General features: G+C 34.5%; 1 protein-coding gene across 21 annotated transcripts in view; it reads left to right on the plus strand.

The window, feature by feature from the left end:
- The window catches only part of STAU2 (staufen double-stranded RNA binding protein 2), a 297168-nt gene that overhangs the window by 107702 nt on the left and 170957 nt on the right, over positions 1-18509 (plus strand). For all 21 annotated transcript variants that reach the window (XM_041769208.1, XM_041769206.1, XM_041769188.1 and 18 more), the window contains 3 exons: positions 6398-6557; positions 8085-8192; positions 10633-10845. In XM_041769208.1, coding sequence (XP_041625142.1) covers positions 6398-6557; positions 8085-8192; positions 10633-10845 — 481 coding nt within the window. The remainder of the gene's footprint in view (positions 1-6397; positions 6558-8084; positions 8193-10632; positions 10846-18509) is intronic.

The raw sequence follows: 18509 nt of genomic DNA on the forward strand, positions 1-18509 counted from the left end.
AGTATGTACAGTGCTTGGAATAGTGCTTGACACACAGTGAGTGCTTGTATGTTTTGTTGTAATCATCATAATGGTAATGGTGATAACGGTGTTGATGATTTATCTAGATATTTATTTAGGGAAGGGGCAAGAATAGGTTTATGCTGGATCAAAGTGTAGGAGTGAGAGTAGTGATTGTGTATTTACAAAATGGGGCCCTTAAAAAAAAAAAAAAAACAAAAAAAACAAAATGGGGCCCTTTAATAACATGCTATGCTTTCCATAGTCTTTTTGTGGTACTAGTATCAGTGACAGTACAGATTATTTACTCTTGTGGATTATATCCTATGTTCCACATGTCATCTACTAATTTATCAAATTTATATTTGGAACACAGATTTACCTTTAATTTGATGGGGACTAGACTTATATCACTTATTTTTTTCCCTTTCTCTCTCTCTCTCTTTTTCTTTTTCTTTTTTTTTTTCTTTTTTGGTTTATACTCCAGTACAACCATATTATTTTTAAAAATTTGAATTATGAACGAGAACATCATTTATAATTCCATCACTTTAAAGCATCCTATCTCAGTTTTTAGTACATATCTTTTTGTTTTTTTTCCCCTGGGCATTTTAAACATAATTATAATAGTTCTACAAATAGAATAGATTATCCCTACCTTCTTTAATTTAAAGCTTATTTTTAGCTGCTCTGTGAATCTTTTTAATAAGTCCTAATTTTTGAAATTCCTCAAGACTTACCATTTAGATCCCATAAAAGATATATTTTCAAATTTATAGATGTGAATAGAGAAAGAACCCTCTCCTATCTAGACATTTTATATACATACAAGCTTGAAAGTGTGCCAAGGACTATTTTATAGCTTTATGATAAAACCTATTATTTTTCTATAGCAAGTAAAAAGAATGCTTAGCAGTGCCAAAATGTGTACAGAGAGTCAAAATAATCAACATGTCATATGAATTCTAAGTTTTGGCCTTTAGAGGTCTTTAAACATAGATTCTGCAAATATTTTACAGATAAGTAAACTAAACTGAGATAGAAAGATTAAGTGACATTTCTGTTTTCAGTCAATGTTAGAAATAAACACAGAAATCCAAAGCCTCTCCTTATTAGATGAGAAGATAACATGTTCATATATTTTAAGACATAAACCTGTAGAGTAGATATGAACGCTTAAGCTGGGTTGAGATTTATGAATAATGCTATCAAATAAAATGAGGCAATTATTTTTCAATTTTTAAAAGCTCTCATGTTATTTGGAATATGTCCTTCTCACCTTGTAAAAATGATACTTAGGAAAGTGGAGATGTTAGAGAATAAGGCATTCACTGAATAGTAGGGAGGACATACGAGTTTTAGATGTTTAGACTCCTACAAAAAGAGTCTACTACAAAGAGGGCATTAATGAAGTAACCTTAGGGAAGATGGTAAGGATATATGATACGGAAACTTGTTATAACCAACAATCACATCTAAGTATAAGACAATATATATTCTTATAAGAATACTTACACAAGAATGTAAAATTTTCCCTTAACTCAAAAGTCAAAACAAAACTATATAAGTAATGTCAAGTGTGTTGTTAATTCAAAGGAACCAAATATACATCCTTTATTTATTGTTGTATTGAGTTGTGATGCCTTGAAGATAGGCCAAATCTAAAGACTTTTTTGGGATGTAAAGAAGGTGAAGGTTTTATTTCATTTTATTTGAAATTTTGTTTCTTTTTTGTAAGACTTCCAGTGGACAGAAGGCAAAGAGGCATGGGAGGATGGGGGGAGGAAAGGCCTTAGTACAAGCAGCCTTTATAAAATTTACAATGCCCGTTATTCTGACTTTTCATTCTTTATAGGTAACTCAGTTGTGTCTCTTTTTTGATCCTGCTTGGCTTGACATACCATGAAAACTTAGGATAGATTTCATTATGGAGTTCTGTTTGTTTCAGCAGCTATTGAGTAAAATGCCTCTGAAGTCTTATCAGTGGACCTTAGATTTAGAAAGAACTCTTGCATTAGGTTCTCTAGCCTACCAAGGACATAGCCAATTTAATAAACAAATGTCAACCCAAAAATAGTAGAGGATAAAGTAGATTTTTAGGGACCCTCTTAAGAGTTTCCTGAGCTCTGAAGTTAGATAGACTTCAGTTGGACTCCTTATAACTATGTTGAGGACATTTGTTACCGCTCATGGTGATCACGGGAACATCTTTCTCACCTGGCTGCTGTGAGGTTAAGTGGAGATAGGAAGCCTGATCATATTGCTATAGAAATGTATGTGGATTGTATGCCTTGCTTGTGTGGAGTTTGAAGTAATCATCAAATCACATAAGCTGTATTGTGGGCTATAGTGATACCTCAGAGCAGTGGTTCTAAGACTTTTAGTATGAAAGAGTCCTCAGGAAATCTTATTAAAGTGAAGGTTCTTGTTCTATCTCCAGAAACTGATTCAGCAGATCAGGGGTGGAGCACAGGAATGTACATTTTTAACAAGCACTGAGGATAATTCTGATGAGTGGGATCGCACTTTGCAAAATACATTTTGGAGGCTGTGGGTAGAAGCTCTTTGAACCTGAAACTTTAATAGCCTGGATGGGTGAGTTTTCATGGCTCATCTTTTAACAGTAATCACTATGGGAATGTAAACACTGACCACAAAATTCTCATTGAGAAAAATCATTCAAGAATAGCAATGTAAGATTGGGTAAATATCCACTAATTTTTAGAAATATGCATATGACTTATTAAAAGTAGTTTACCAAAAATGAGCTTAATGTTTGAAATAAAAATAGGAAAGAAATTCTCTTAGACACATCAACATTCAAAGTTAATAAACTTTTGAGTATTTCTTTAGCAAAGGAAACAAATAGGTAGAGACCAAGACCTAGCATACAAAGAGACTTTCTGCATCATCTCTCCTATACTTGAGTCTGGGTGCCATTAGTGAGGGTACATCTTGATTGTCCTAGTGATATGAGGATATGTGATATGAGGATATGTGATATATAAAGTAATCAAACCACATGGGGTAGAATATTAAGAACCATTGTTAAGTAAGAGGATGGAATGAAATAGAAGGAAACAAGTCAGGCATTTGGTCTTGGTATTTCCTGTTGTTAGTGCTAGAATAGTTTACTTTTTATGTTAAAATACAACAAACCTAATTTCTCCTCTGATAGTTATACAGTATAATACACATATACATATGTACCCGCATACATACACATATACATATATAGAACCATATTTGATGGCCAAAAAGGAAGAGGCCCCAAGGGCTCTTTAGTGTGCAATTAATATTTTGGTCAGAAAATCAGCAGATTGTTTCAGTATGGTTATGTGTTATGACATCATATTCCAGTAAAGTCATAATGAACAGAAATTTTGTTTGTCTCTGTGGCAAACCGAAATGAGTTTTGTAATTGTCACCAGGCCTTAGTGATTATAGTGGCGCCCACTCCCTCTACTGTAGTTAAAGGTCTGTTAGCATTCCACTTGTGGACCTCTGTTTTCAGAAGTGTATAATTAATTGTAAACATTTGCTCTATGGCGAAAGCTTGCCATAGAAGATCTTATATAGGAGTAAATTTCTGATTTCAGGTTGTATGTTTTAAAGTTTTAAAGTGGAATTAGTTAAAAATATCCACAAAGTTCTGTGTAGGTGGAAATCTGAATTTTGCGGTATATACAAAATGAAGATAACCTGCATTTGTGATACTAGTCCGTTAAGATATCTGCACTAAGGGGATTTGAAACAATAGGAAAGCGCACCTCAGGAATGCAGGAGATTGTGCCCTTCCATGTAATCAAAGAGCAAAACAGATTGTGGTTTTTAATGCTTTTTAGTCTTTGCATATTAAAAGTCTTTCACCATAAGTGATTTTTTTCTTCCTTTAACTTTTTTATATTTGCCAATTAAAAATGAGAACATATGACATAATAAAAACACATTTAAAATATTTTATCTTAAAACAAAGTAATAGAAAACTGGGCCAAGAAAACTGACTTTAAGAATTTGAAACAGTGAGTGTCTCTTTTTTCTCATACCCCGGATTTCTCCATGACGTTTGACACTATTGATTACCCTGACATTGTGCTGTAATTCTTTCCTAACTGTGACCCTCTTTCATCTCCTTCACTGCTGTCTATTATTTCCCCTGCCTTTTGATCAGAGGCCTCAATCAGATCCCAGCCTCAGGCTCTCTTTTTTTTTGGTTCCTTTACACTTACCCTTTCCAGGTGCTTATCCACTCACATGGTTTCAATTACTGCCTCCCAGACCTGCATCTGCAATGCTGATGTACCTTTCTAGTCCTTTACCTTCTGTAAACCTTCACTGATTAGTCCCATCTGCCTGCTGAATTCTTACACAGTGGCCTCTGTCTGCCTTATCACTGCTCTTTGGATGTCCAGTCATCATCCAGAACTTAGTAGGACTTCAATTGGATTTCTCTTTGCTTGGAAACAGATATTTTTCAGCACTGGAGTGATTTTTAACTTAATTTGTTGGCATTCCATTGTAAATCCACCATTGCATCAAAATCAATCCATTTCCTTTCGCTGGATTGCCCAGTTCACTGATCTTAGTTCTCAGTCATCATTTTACCTGAGTCCAGACTCAGAAATCTGATTATTCATTTGACATCTCCACTTGGATGTCTAAACAGGCTGAATATTTTAACATCTCCAGACCAGAGCGGCTGATATCCATGCCCAACAAACAAATCCTTCTGCAGTCTTCACTAGTTCATTATATAGGTACTCTGTCTTCCACTTGTTCAGCTGAGAAACCCTCAGATCATCCTTGACTCCTCTCTCATATTCTATATCTAATCCTTAGGTAAACCCTATCAGCTCGCTCTCTCTCTCTTTTTTTTTTTCATTTAAAGATTTTATTTTCTTATTTAGAGAGAATGCATGTGCATGGGGGTAGGGAGAGGGAGAGGGAGAGAAAATTTCAACCAGACTCCCTGCTGAGCATAGAGCCCAATGTGGGGCTTGATCCTCTGACCTTGAAATCATGACCTGAGCCAAAATCAAGAGTTGAATGGTCAATTGACTGAGCCACCTGGATACCCCCCCCCCCCCCCCCCCCACAAATTAGGTCTTCTTGCTTCCATTATCATTCACCTACAATCTGTTCTCAGCATAATAGGTAATCCCTCCAAAATGCAAGTCAGATATGTCACTTCTCTTCCAAACCTTCTAGTGGCTGGCCACTTCACTCAGAGTAAAAGTCAAATCCTTACAATGATTTCTAGGTAAGGCCCTATGGAATCTGGCTACTTCTTTTCGTTTCTTAACTTTCCTTTTTAATTCTCTCAAATATAGACAGATAGGCATTTTCTGAATTACTTGAATGTGCTTGGCACACTGCTGCCCCAGGGCCTTTGCATTTGCTGTTTTCTCTGCCTCAGATGCACTGCTCCTGATATCTGGGTGACTTCCTTCCTCACTTATTTTAGGTCTTTACACAATTGTAATTTTCTCAATGAGACCCTCCCTGGCCACCCTGTCTAAAACCCACCGCCCTGACACTTCTGACTTTTCCTTCTTTTTCTGTGTAACTTAGATCTCTAATATACTATATGTTAGTATACTAGAATACCAGATATTCTGCATATTCCCTTATTTATTATCTGTCTTACCCAGTTTAGTGTCATTGCATATCCTCTTAATTGCATCTTCTTAATTTCTAATGGTTCTTTCTTCATTTAGCTCTTTTATCCCCTCATATTTGCATCACAGCTGCTTTCTAGTTGTGACTCCTTACCTCAGTCTTGTTAAGCACAAACCTGCTAAAAATTTTCTCTTTAAGTACATTTTATTATAATATTGCCTGTCTGCTTAAGAATTGGCTTACCTTCCCGTTCTTTCTTATGTTCAATCTGATCTTTTTATCACTTAGCAACGTACTTATTCTTATTCCTTTGGGAGGGAGTAGTAGCTCCATCTCTCTGCCCCTCCCATGTGTAGCCATACTGTCTTCTGCTGAAGTCACAGTCATCTGCATACTGTCACCTAAATGGGCTCAATCGTCTCCTGCCTCTGCTGTGGCTCCTCTCCTTTAGCACCACACCATTTGGCTTCCATCTGTCAAAATCTGACTGAAAACTCTTACTAAAAGTTTTTTGTGATATAATTGAATAGTTTTTACTATATTATGTTTAATACTGTTTTTCCATGATATGCTTTTCATGGAGAAATATATCTATAGATATATTGACTCCTGTTTTACCTTTTATAAATACGTTCATGAGTTTAATACTTTATTGGAATTAATAAGAGAAGATAATACGTTCTATGGTTGCTGTCATTTTCAAGAACATAAATTTTACTAATTACAGAATGGTTTTATTGAACTAACATTAATATTTTTTAAAATTTTCTTATTTTAGGTATCATTGCCCAATGCCCAAGATATTTTATGTTCAGCTGACTGTAGGAAATAATGAGTTTTTTGGGGAAGGGAAGACCCGACAAGCTGCTAGACACAATGCTGCAATGAAAGCCCTCCAAGCACTGCAGAATGAACCTATTCCAGAAAAATCACCTCAGGTATGTTATTACTGCCACACATGACCATTTCTTCATTATTAGCTTCCTGGTGCGATTTTTGACAAGACAAATAAATGCATTTTTATAAATAAAAGAAATAGTCTCTTCTGATAGGAAAGAATATTACGAGTAGTGACCTGCTATAATTTGTTTCTTAGAGCACCTGTCTGTTGTACCAGTCTCATGTGTTCCTCCTAGGATGACCTTACCTTTGAGAACTTTGGTTCACCTATGGAGGTTACTTCTCAGGCAACACTGGGTTTGGGGATGTGAACAAGGATGAGAAATAGCATTCATTTGCCTTACATTTAATGCTACATTTATTGAGAGTGGGTTCATTGTGTCAATTTTGAATGAAGGAGTTTAAAGTGGAAGATATTTTTGTGGATTTGTTCTTCAGTCCTACTTTATTTTACAGACCAGGATATCGAGGCTGATCTGAGTATTTGCACCCATTCCCATGGCTTCAGCTGCTTTCTTTTTTTTTTTTTTTTTCTTCTTTTTTTTTTTTTTTTTTTTTTTTTCTTTCAGCTGCTTTCTATATTGATTTCAAAATAGTATGAGCTCAGACATGTCTTTTAAGTTACCTTGTTATTGAGTTCTCCACTTAGTTATTGCAAATTGTTCTGTTTGACCCATGTATTTCCCATGCCCTCAAATCTCTTGTCCTCCCCCTTTGAGATTCATCTTAGTAGATGGCCGACTTAGGTTTTAGGTTTTTTTCTCCTTGTACACTTCATTTATTTATATTTTTAAAGATTTTATTTATTCATGAGAGACAGAGAGGCAGAGACATAGGCAGAGGGAGAAGCAGGCTCCATGCAGGGAGCCTGACATGGGACTCAGTCCTGGGTCTCCAGGATCAGGCCCTGGATTGAAGGTGGCGCTAAACTGCTGAGCCACCCGGGCTGCCCTCCTTGTACACTTTGATTATTACTCTTACCTGTTTGCTTCTCTGTTTTCACACTAAGTCATAAGTTTCTTGGCAGTAAGAATACTGTCTCTTGATCTTTTTATCTCTAATACCCTGTGATCAACATCTATGAATCCCTTCTGAAGTATGTGTTGAAGAAGTAAGTAAGTAACTAAATTGGTACCAGATCCAAACAAAGAGTACCAAAACCCTGATTTGCATCCTATAATCTTTCTATAATTTAGAAAGAAGATTAAATAGCATATTAGAATATAAGGGAAAGTGTGTCTATGTGTAGATGGGGGTTAGACATCTCTGAAGAGAATTGAATCTGGGGACATAGTATAAACTCAAATTAGTATATGGTTGAGTAAAAGATTTCCACATTCAGCATTTATCCCTCCACTTTGAGTAAAAAAAAACACTAAAAATTAAATCACAAAAAGCCTCACAGCAAATCCTACAACTACAGTGGTTCTATAGGAATCCACAAGATATAGTCTCTGGTTTCTTGTTTCTTAGTATATTTTAAATAGGACCTCTTGATTGTAAAATATATTTACAGTTTGTTACAAAGTAAAGATTCCATTGTCATCCTATTTTTTGTCATTTAGAATGGCGAATCAGGAAAAGAAATGGATGATGACAAAGATGCGAATAAATCGGAGATCAGCTTAGTGTTTGAAATAGCTCTGAAGCGAAATATGCCCGTCAGTTTTGAGGTATGTGCTCAGTAGTGATCTTCCATTTCTCTCACCCTGCTCCTCACTATTTAAAATAAATAAATTAATTAACTGGCATACTAGTATCCTGAAAGAGTTAATGTGCTTCCTTTTTTTTTTTTTTTTTAAAGATTTTATTTATTTATTCATGAGAGAGGCAGAGACATAGGTAGAGGGAGAAACAGGCTCCCTCTACCTATAATTTTTGGGAGCCTGATGCGGGACTTGATCCCAGGACCCCGGGATCACGACCTGAGCCAAAGACAGATGCTCAACCATTGAGCGACCCAGGTGCCCCTTAGTGTGCTTCCTTATGTTCAAACTCTCTAACATGAAATCATACAGGCTTAGGGGAAAATAGGACTTACTATAATATCATGGATTTCTGCTGATCTCATTGGCATTTCTATATTTGTATGTAATGTATGTATGTATGTATGATAATTTTAATTTTCATCGTAACATTTATTTTCTGAATATGAGATAATTTGTAGTAAAGTTTGGTGTTTTTAATAGCATCAAATTGGAAGTATTCAAGTTAATATTTAGACATATGTTACTACTAAATTCTTCTAAGTTTGTGAAATCAAAATAGGTTTAAATTTAACTTTTACAAATAAATCACTAAGAAGTAATTAAGCAGCTCTCTACTTATAACCAGATAAACATGTCGCAAAGTGTTTATAAAATGTGAAATTTAAAAGGGAAAAGTTTTAAATTATTCTAATACCTCCTTTATTAAGAGGTCACTAATTTTGTAACTCAAATATCTAGAAAGTAGGCAAAGCCCAGGAAATAAGCAAAGACAGTTATGGAGTATCTTTCAAATTATGGATGTTCACCCACTAGAAAGCTCCCATGTTTTATTCACTGGCAAGATCAGCTGACCTTGACTGAGAACCCATCTCCTTATACACAATTCTCCTCAGTTGGGTTGTCTGATTTCTCACCTTATGGCAAATTAAAAGCAGCAAAGTGAGGAAGACAAGGATGTAATATACTTGAGGGCCTGTTGGTCTCAGCAAGAAATGATAGGGGAAATTTAGAAAACCTATCAAAAGTAATTACATGTACTCAAAAATTATTGGAACGTGAGCCCTTTAAAGGCTACAATGAATAGGAATAATTTTATAAGTCTTAGATATCCTTGGAATCATCAATATCATATCATATAGAATATTTGGTTTTCATAATAATGATCTAATGTGAGCAATAAAAATTCAGATGTTTAGTATTCTCTGTTAAGTCAGTATATATATATTTTTTAATTGAGGAAGATATTCATCAAAGTAATTAAAATAAACAGTTTGGTGTTTCAACTAGCAAATTACATGGAAAGTATGCTTATCATAAATTTCTTATCTCCCACCATGTTGGATTATTGAGACACTGTGTTGTTTTCCTTTTCCTTTCCTAATTGGTATCTCATATTAGAAGACAATTTGTTTTTTAAGATTTTATTCATTTAATCATGAGAGATACAGACAGATAGAGAGGCAGAGACATAGGCAGAGGGAGAAGCAGGCTCCCTGCAAGGAGCTAGATGTGGGACTCGATCCCGGATCCCAGGATCATGACCTAAGCCGAAGGCAGGTATTTAACCGCTGAGCCACCCAGGTGTCCCTAGAAGACAGTTTTAATATAAAGTTAAATGGTAAGCTATTTAACTAAATAGGGTATCTTTTATAGGTCAAAATTTTGAAGGAGACTATAGTTTTGAGCATTCAGGTTTTGAAAGACCTCTTTCCTCCAAAGGCTGGCATAGTTTAAAGAACACATTAAAACAGGGTTTAGGAACATTCATAGATGACAGATTCATAACCCATTACTGTAGAAAAATAGGTATTTTAATGGCATTTTTAAAGATCATGTCGCAGGAAGAAATATTCTTTTCTATAAAACAGCCTTTGGGGCCTCCATCAAAAATAGGTTATTTTTACCCATAAGTCATTTTTGAGAGGCTTCCACATGCAGGATGCTTTATGGGCTAGAGAACTCCAGGAAGAAGTAGTCTTGTACTTCAGTAACTTACTCTTATAGAGAAGAAATTAGAGATGTACACAGTTACATACAAATTATTGTTCTGAATGGTCTATGTACCTAATCCAATGTGTGGTGTGTTTTATATTCTTAATTTTCTGTTCCATAAGAAACTGGGTCACTATAATTAGAATTGCCTATTTTAAGCTAGTAAAACACAAATTTTGACTGTGAATTGAATGTATTTGTTTTTTTTTTTTGTTCTTTCAGCTTCAGTTCATTAACATCATTAGTATCATAAATGGTCACTATATAATATCTTCATAATTTTATTAAAGAAATCTATAATTTTGGCATAATTCTTTATAATTTCAATTATGATACAAACACTTAAAAAAGACTCATGCAATGAGAACATTTCTTAAGTGCCTATGTTAAATATTTCATTTATATTTAATAGGTTATTAAAGAAAGTGGACCTCCACATATGAAAAGCTTTGTTACTCGGGTGTCAGTGGGAGAGTTCTCTGCAGAAGGAGAGGGAAATAGCAAAAAACTCTCCAAGAAGCGCGCTGCAACCACCGTCCTACAGGAGCTTAAGAAACTTCCGCCTCTTCCTGTGGTTGAAAAGCCAAAATTATTTTTTAAAAAACGCCCTAAAACAATAGTAAAGGTAAGTGTATGCTTGTGAATATTGGTCAGTTTTGCTTTATAAATATGGTAACTATAGGTAAACATTTTTCCGTGGGACAGGCCCCTAAACCTGTGGATTATATACAGTCCTAGAGTCAGTGTTGGCCCTGGACTATAAATCAGTAACAGTCTGTTTTGCTTTTAGACATTTATACACCTGCATTTGTTCATGAAATAATGATATCTTCCATATTTGTAGTTTTTAATGGTTTAAAAGACATTATCTTATTCATAATCACCTTTAGTGTAATTCTCATCAGGACTGTATAAGGTAGATGACATTACCCCTCCTTTTATAAGTAAGGTTTTATGAAACACGTTCAAAGAATTTGCTCACTTTTATTCACCTGGGCTGTGGAGCAACTTGAACTACTAGGATTTCCAGTCCTGTGTTCTTTCTGCACACTAGGTTGCAATACAGTGATTTCTTGGGATATCATGAAATGATAATAGGTTACAGAGTAATAATCATATGAATAATACTAATGCTGGTGACAGCAGTAGCAGCTAGTAAATATAAAGCACTGTGTGTCTTTACACTTCATGTACTTTATCACATTTAATCCTCATAGCCGCCCTATGAGGCAAATGGTATTATTTTGTTTCTATTCTCTCAGGTATGGCATACCTTTGCCAAAGAAGAAAATAGAGCACACACTTTTTGACTCTTTCTTTGACTGGAGGAGATTTTGTTTTGGTTGTTTACACTAAACACAACAACAACCAAAAAAAAGAAATGAGATGATTTGGCACGGAGAACAGGATACTGCCTATGAGTGCTCAATATATATGACATGCATGAGCTGGAGTTCTGTTCATAGAGTAAGCCTTAAACTGCCAGCATATCAGTTGTCAAGTCAGTGTCACTTACTTAGCAGACTTCTGGTTAGGCTCTACAAATCAAGGATTACAAAAATGAAGTATGGTTAACCCTTGAACAACATGGGTTTGAACTGCATGAGTCCATTTATATGCAGATTTTTTTGGTAAATACAGTGTTATAAGTATATTTTCTTTTCCTTATGATTTTCTCTTGTGATTTTCTTAGTAACATTTTTCCTCTTTAGTGTAAGAATATAGTATATAATAAAACATACAAATATGTGTTAATTCACTGTTTTATGTTACTAATAAGGCTTCTGATCAACTGTAGGCTATTTGTAGTTAAGTTTTGGGGGAATCAAAACATAAAACCAAAAAGAAGTTATACATGGATTTTTTGACTGAGTGGGGCATTTTGACTGAGTGGGGCATTGGTACTTCCTCCAACCTTGTTCAAGAGTCAAGGTCAACTGTACATTTTATCTCCAATGAACTTCTTTTGTTTAGATTGTACAGTGGTACAACCCCAGTATTTTTATAGATTTTCTGCCTTTTGCACCTGTTTTATTTAAAAACACACACATACACATTTACATAATAAATGATTATATAAGCACATGTTCTTAATGAATACTATCATTATCTCTTAATGAATACTATCATTATCTCACTGAGAAGGTGTAGGTTATGTGTTCCTTTAAATAGCATTCTACTATATATGTAAGGTAGACTAAAAATAAATGCCAAATAGATCCGCTTATCATGAATCCTATTGGTTCTGAGGGCTCACTTTCATTCATATGCTCTAACCACGTGGTCAGGGAGTGGGATATTGCCTTAAAATGTAACATTTGGATTCAGTTTTGACTGTGAAAACCTGTGACCTGAGCAAGTTACCTGACTTTTCTAATCTTACATTTCTTTATTTATAAAGGTAAGAATAATAATTGAACTTGCTTCATAGGAGTGTGATGTGTTAACTGAAATATACACAGAATGTGTTAGTAATTATTATTAAATGTTAACAGTGCAAATTTTAAGTGCTCAATAAAGATGAACTATTGTTATTTTGAAACTGTCTATGCACATTTTATGTGTATGTGAATATATCCATGGTCTGTTTTCTTAAATATATTTTTAAGAAATTTTATTTCTATGGTATAGTAGATATATTTGAGATATTAGTGTCAGGTGTACAATATATTGACTCAGCAGAGTACTTCTTATCACTGTTTGTTATTACAGTATTATTGACTATGTTCTCTATGCTATACTTTTCATCCCTGTCACTTTTTTTTTTTGAAGTTCTTCTTCATCCCATTCACCTATTTCCCCCATTCTCCTCCCCTCTGCCAACCACCAGTTTGTGTTCTGTATTAGTGAGTCTGTTTTTTGTTTTGTTTTGTTTTAAATCTTTATATATATAAAATCTGTAGTTTTTCCCTGATGAAAAAAACAGTACTCTGCATCAGAATGGCAGCACAAAACTGGTCACAACAATTTCTATCTAATTTATTAAGCTGAAACTAATCTTTAAAAAAATTTTTTAAAGGTTTTATTTACTTATTTGAGAGAGAGACAAAGATAGCAAGAGGGAGCACAAGCAAGGAGGAGAGAGGTAGAAGCAGGCTCCCCGCTGAGCAAGGAGCCTGATCTGGGGCTTGATTGCAGGACCCCAGGATCATGACCTGATCGGAAGGCTTAACAGACTGAGCCACCCAGACACCCCCAAACTAAATGTAATCTTAATAAGTTACAATATAATGAGCCATTCAGCAAGAAAAGATCTATACATTTTTATGGTAGGATAAAAACATAACCCTTGTTGTTTTTAACTGTAGTTATTAAAAGCAGGATTATTGTATATGTGTTATTCCCCAGAGTGGGGAGAAACATTTCAAATTCTCAAAATTATTTGCCGCTACTTTTAGTTATATAAGGAAGGTGCTCCAGAACTTTCTTCCTATCCACCATTCAGATCTCAGCTTAAACTTGACTTCTTTACGGAAGCCTTCTTTGTTCTCCCCTACTTCCAGATTAGGTTAGTCCCCTGCATTTTTCCTCACATACATCACACTTGGAATTATTTCTACCATGTCTGTCTTGTGTTAAAATAAAGCCCATAGACATCTTCTGAAATGTAAGGTTATTTTGAGAAAGCAGCATGCATATAATGAGTTGGGAATCTAGATAATTTTAAGTATGATGGGGCAATTAATGGGTAGGTTGGAATAATATCTTGGTTTTCAGCATTTTTATTCTTCCTTATACGTCTTATACAACTAGACTCTATAGTTCCTTCTTATGCAATAGAAACAGAATAAACTGTTGATTTACCTAGATTTTATTTAAAATAATAATAACATTATTTTATTTAATTTTCTTAATAATGCTGTGATGTTGCTGTTATCCCATTTTACATATAAGATTCTTGATGTTTAAGAGACTTACTCAAGATCATGTAACAGTCAGGTTCTAGGTCCAGTAATATCTGATTCCAGTGCCCATTGGAGACTGATTGTGAACTCCTTTTGGATTTTAAGATTAACTCTACGGAATTTTCTTGTTAAAATGTAAGACTGCCCTTCTGAGGTCTCTGGGCTTATATTTTGTGTTTTAATGTCTTCTCTTCTGTAAGATGAGACTTCAGAGAAGTGTTTCTGATGTTGAAGATAAAATTTTCTGGACACAACTGTTATAAGACTGTCTATACTAGTTTGTGAAAAGACAACAGAAGACTTGATATCCAAGGAATAACTTAATTATCAAGGATGCTAGTAGTAAATTTTAATCAAGGGAAGAAATCAGCCATTCTTAATGTTCTCAGTCTCTGTTATTATCTAATTGGATTTATCCATCTGGTTTTTTTTTGTTTTTTTTTTTTGTCATTGGAATCCATATCAACAACAGTGTTTTGGAACTGAACATTTTTTTAAGTGAGGGGAGGGGCAGAGGGATAGGAAGAGAGACGATCTTAATTAGGCTCCATGCCCATTGTAGAGGTAGATGTGGAGCTTGATCTTATGACGCTGAGATCATGACCTGAGCCAAAATCAGGAGTCAGATGCTTAACCAAATGAGCAACCCAGGCTTCCCCAGGGAACTTAAGGACACTTTTATAAAAGAGGCAAATTAAACAAGAATAAAGACAGTATATCATTGAAATTACATTTTTACTTGAATATCTTCATGAAGTAGGCATACTCTAGTGCTGGACTCAAAAGCTTCCCTTCACCTTTTCATTGATATCTCAGACTTGTAACTAATTATCTACATTCGTCTTTTTTCATAAGTACTTTCTTTATAATTCATTTAGTTTTCTTTTTCGGTGGGGGGTATGTAAGTAGAGATGGAAAAAATTATTTTATCAAAAGCTAAAATTTTCCTTTTCTCTCCTGGTCTTCCACTTAACTCTTATAGTACTGAAGTTCTCAGTCTTTTTCTTCTCTTACTCTTTTCATACTTTTAGGGCTTTAATTCAGTCTTTATATAGATGATTCTCAAGTACTCTTCTGTGCTCTGCACTGCCTTTTGGACATCTTCACTTCGAAATTTCACAGGCACATCAAACTCATCATAATTTCCTTCTCCTCCAGCATTCCCTATCACAGTGCCTGGCATCACCATCCTGCTGCTGAAATAAAAACATGGGAGTTATTTAAAAAATATTTTTATTTAAATTCAACTAATTAACATATAATGTATTATTGGTTTCAGAGGTAAAAGTCAGTGATTCATCAGTCTTATATAGCACTTATATACCTAGTGCTCATTACATCACATGTCCTCCTTAATGCCCATCACCTATTTACCCCATCCCCCAACCCCCTTCTTCCCTCCAGTGACTCTCAGGTATTTCTTATGATTAAGAGTCTCTTATGGTTTGTTTCCCTCTCTGATTTTATCTTATTTTTTCCTCTCTTCCCTTATAATCCTCTGTTGTGTGTGTGTGTTTTTTTTAAGATTTTATTTATTTATTCATGAGAGCCACAGAGAGAGGCAGAAACATAGGCACATAGGCAGAGGGAGAAGTGGGCTCTTTGCAGAGAGCCTGATGTGGGACTCGATCCCAGGAAAGGCAGACTGAGCCACTCAGGTGTCCCTAAAAAAAAAGATTTAAAAAGCTTTCCTCTTAAACATTACCCATATAATGTTAAAAATAGAGTGCCTTCTAAATGGTTTATATATTTGTAGGTTAAAAAGTATATTAAGTAAAAATAAGATCTACTGCCCAACTTGAATGTAGAACATTTCTGACTGAGATTGAAGTTGTGTATGTGCCCCTCTTCTGTCACATTCAGATGCCACCTCACATAACCACAATCATTCGTTTTATATTTAATATTTCCTTACTTTATAATTTTACTGAATGTTTTTCTGAAAAGTTAGTATTTGGTTAGTTAGCTTTTAAAACAGCTTTATTGGGCAGCCCCGGGTGGCTCAGTGGTTTAGTGCTGCCTTCAGCCCAGGGTGTGATCCTGGAGACCTCGGATTGAGTCCCACGTTGGGCTCCCTGCATGGAGCCTGCTTCTCCCTCTGCCTGTGTCTCTGCCTCTCTCTCTCTCTCTCTGTGTGTCTCTCATAAATAAATAAAATCTGAAAGAAAAAAAAAGCTAATAAACAGCTTTATTGAAGTACAATGGACATATAATGAAGTGTACATATTTAAAGCCTACTATTCGATATGTTTTGATATGTGTGTACACCTGTGAAACCATCATCAAGGTAATGAACCTACCTATGGCTCCCAAAAGTTCCCTCTTGCTCCTTTGTAATCCCCTCCATCCTCCACTCCCAAGAAACAACCCTTTTTTTTTTTGGCTGGCTTGTTTCACTTAGTATGAATCATTTTGAAACTCATTCATGTTGCATGTATCAGTTATTGGTTCTATTTTAATGCCAAGTAGTATTTTCTTGTATAGTTATACCACCCTTTGTTTATCCATTTTCCCTATGGTTATTTTAAAAAAAATAATATTTTGGATGTTTCTCATTTTGGGCTGTAAGTAAAGCTGCTATGAACATTTGTGTATGAGTTTTATGGGCATAAGCTTCCCTTTTGGGGGGGATAAATGCTTGGGAGTGAATGACTTGGTCATTTAATAGGTGTATATTCAACATTTTAAGGGACTGCCAATTGTTTTTTAAAATGAATGTACTGTTTTACATTCTTATCAGCCCTGTGAGAACTCTAATTGCTGCACCTCCTTTCTAATATGTAGCAGTCTTAAATTTCAGTTGCACAAATGTGTGTGTTGATATCTTTTTGTGGTTTTGATTCACATTTCTCCCGTGACTGATGATATTGAGCATTTTTTATGTGTTTGATAACACATGAAGCTTGATGAAGTGTTGTTTAGCTCTTTTGCCCATTTGAAAAATTAAGTAATATAAATAATAATAATAAAATGTAAATAATAAATATATTATTGAATTTTGAGAGGTCTTCATATACTTGGGATACAAGTTATTTTTTTTCAGTGAGAATTTTTTTAAATTGAAGCATAAATGACATACAATATCCTGTTAGTTTCAGGTGTACATCATAGTGTTTCAATATTTTTGTACATTATGAAATGATCCCCATTGAGTCTAGTTACCATCTGTCACCATACAAAGTTGTTATTATATCATTGACTTCATTCCCTATGCTGTGCATGATGTCCCTATGACATTTATTTTATATCTAGAAGTTTGTACCTCTTAATCCTCTTCACCTGTTTCACTCCCCTCCCCGTACAAGTTCTTTATCAGATATGGGGTTTGCAAATATTTTCTCCAAGCCTATGACTCATCCTTTTCAAAGATTAGAAGTTATTAATTTTGAAGAAGTCCAATTTATTGTTTTTATGGAATATAATTTTAGTGTTGTACCTAAGAAATTGTCACCTAACAAAGTCACAGAAATTTCATCTATATTTTCTTCTGCAAGTTTTATAGTTACATATTATATTTAAATCTGTGAACCATTTGAGCTTATTTTTGTAATGGTATGAGGTATGGATTGAAGTTGGTGGGTTTGTTTTTTTTTTGTTTTGTTTTGTTTGCATATAAATATTCAGTTTCAGTAACTACCCTTGAAAAGACTACCCTTTCTCCAGTGAATTGCTTTCACACCTTTGTCAAAAATCAGTTGACCATATACGTATGGGTCTGTTTCCGGATGCTGCTGTGTTGACTAATCTCTTTATCTTTATTCCAGTGCTCCATATACTGTCTTGATTACACCATAGCTTTATAATAAATCTTGAAATCAGGTAGTCTGAGTCTCCAATTTTGTTTTTTGTTTTTTTTTCAAAGTTCAGTTATCAATCCTTTGAGTTTCTATATGAATCTTAGCATTAGCTTATCAATTATTACAAAATAAAGCCTGGTGGGATTTTGATTGGGATTGCAGTGGATTGATGTATCAATTTGAAGAGAATTGATGTTTTAAAAATATTGAGTCTTGATCCATGAACATATGTTTGTCCACTTATTTAGATCTTGTTTAATTTCAACAGTGTTTGGTGGATTTAGTGGGCTTTACATAAATTATATCATTTGATATTTATTCTTCTGTGCTTGCTTTTCTTGAAGTATTTTTTTTGAAATTCATTCATTTTGAGGTATGTAGCTATCCTTAATTTATTTTCATTTTTATATGCTGCTCCACTAGATAAATATGTCATAACTTATTTGTTCTTTGATAAATGTTTAGGTTATTTCCAGTTTTTTTTTCTATTTCAAATAATGCAACTATGGTTATTTTTGTACATATGAGCTAGTGCATATGGGCAACAGTTACTCTCTATCCTCACCAGTTGGGATTGTCAGACTTCT

This window comes from Vulpes lagopus, chromosome 9, assembly GCF_018345385.1.
Source record: "Vulpes lagopus strain Blue_001 chromosome 9, ASM1834538v1, whole genome shotgun sequence".
NCBI lineage: Eukaryota > Metazoa > Chordata > Mammalia > Carnivora > Canidae > Vulpes > Vulpes lagopus.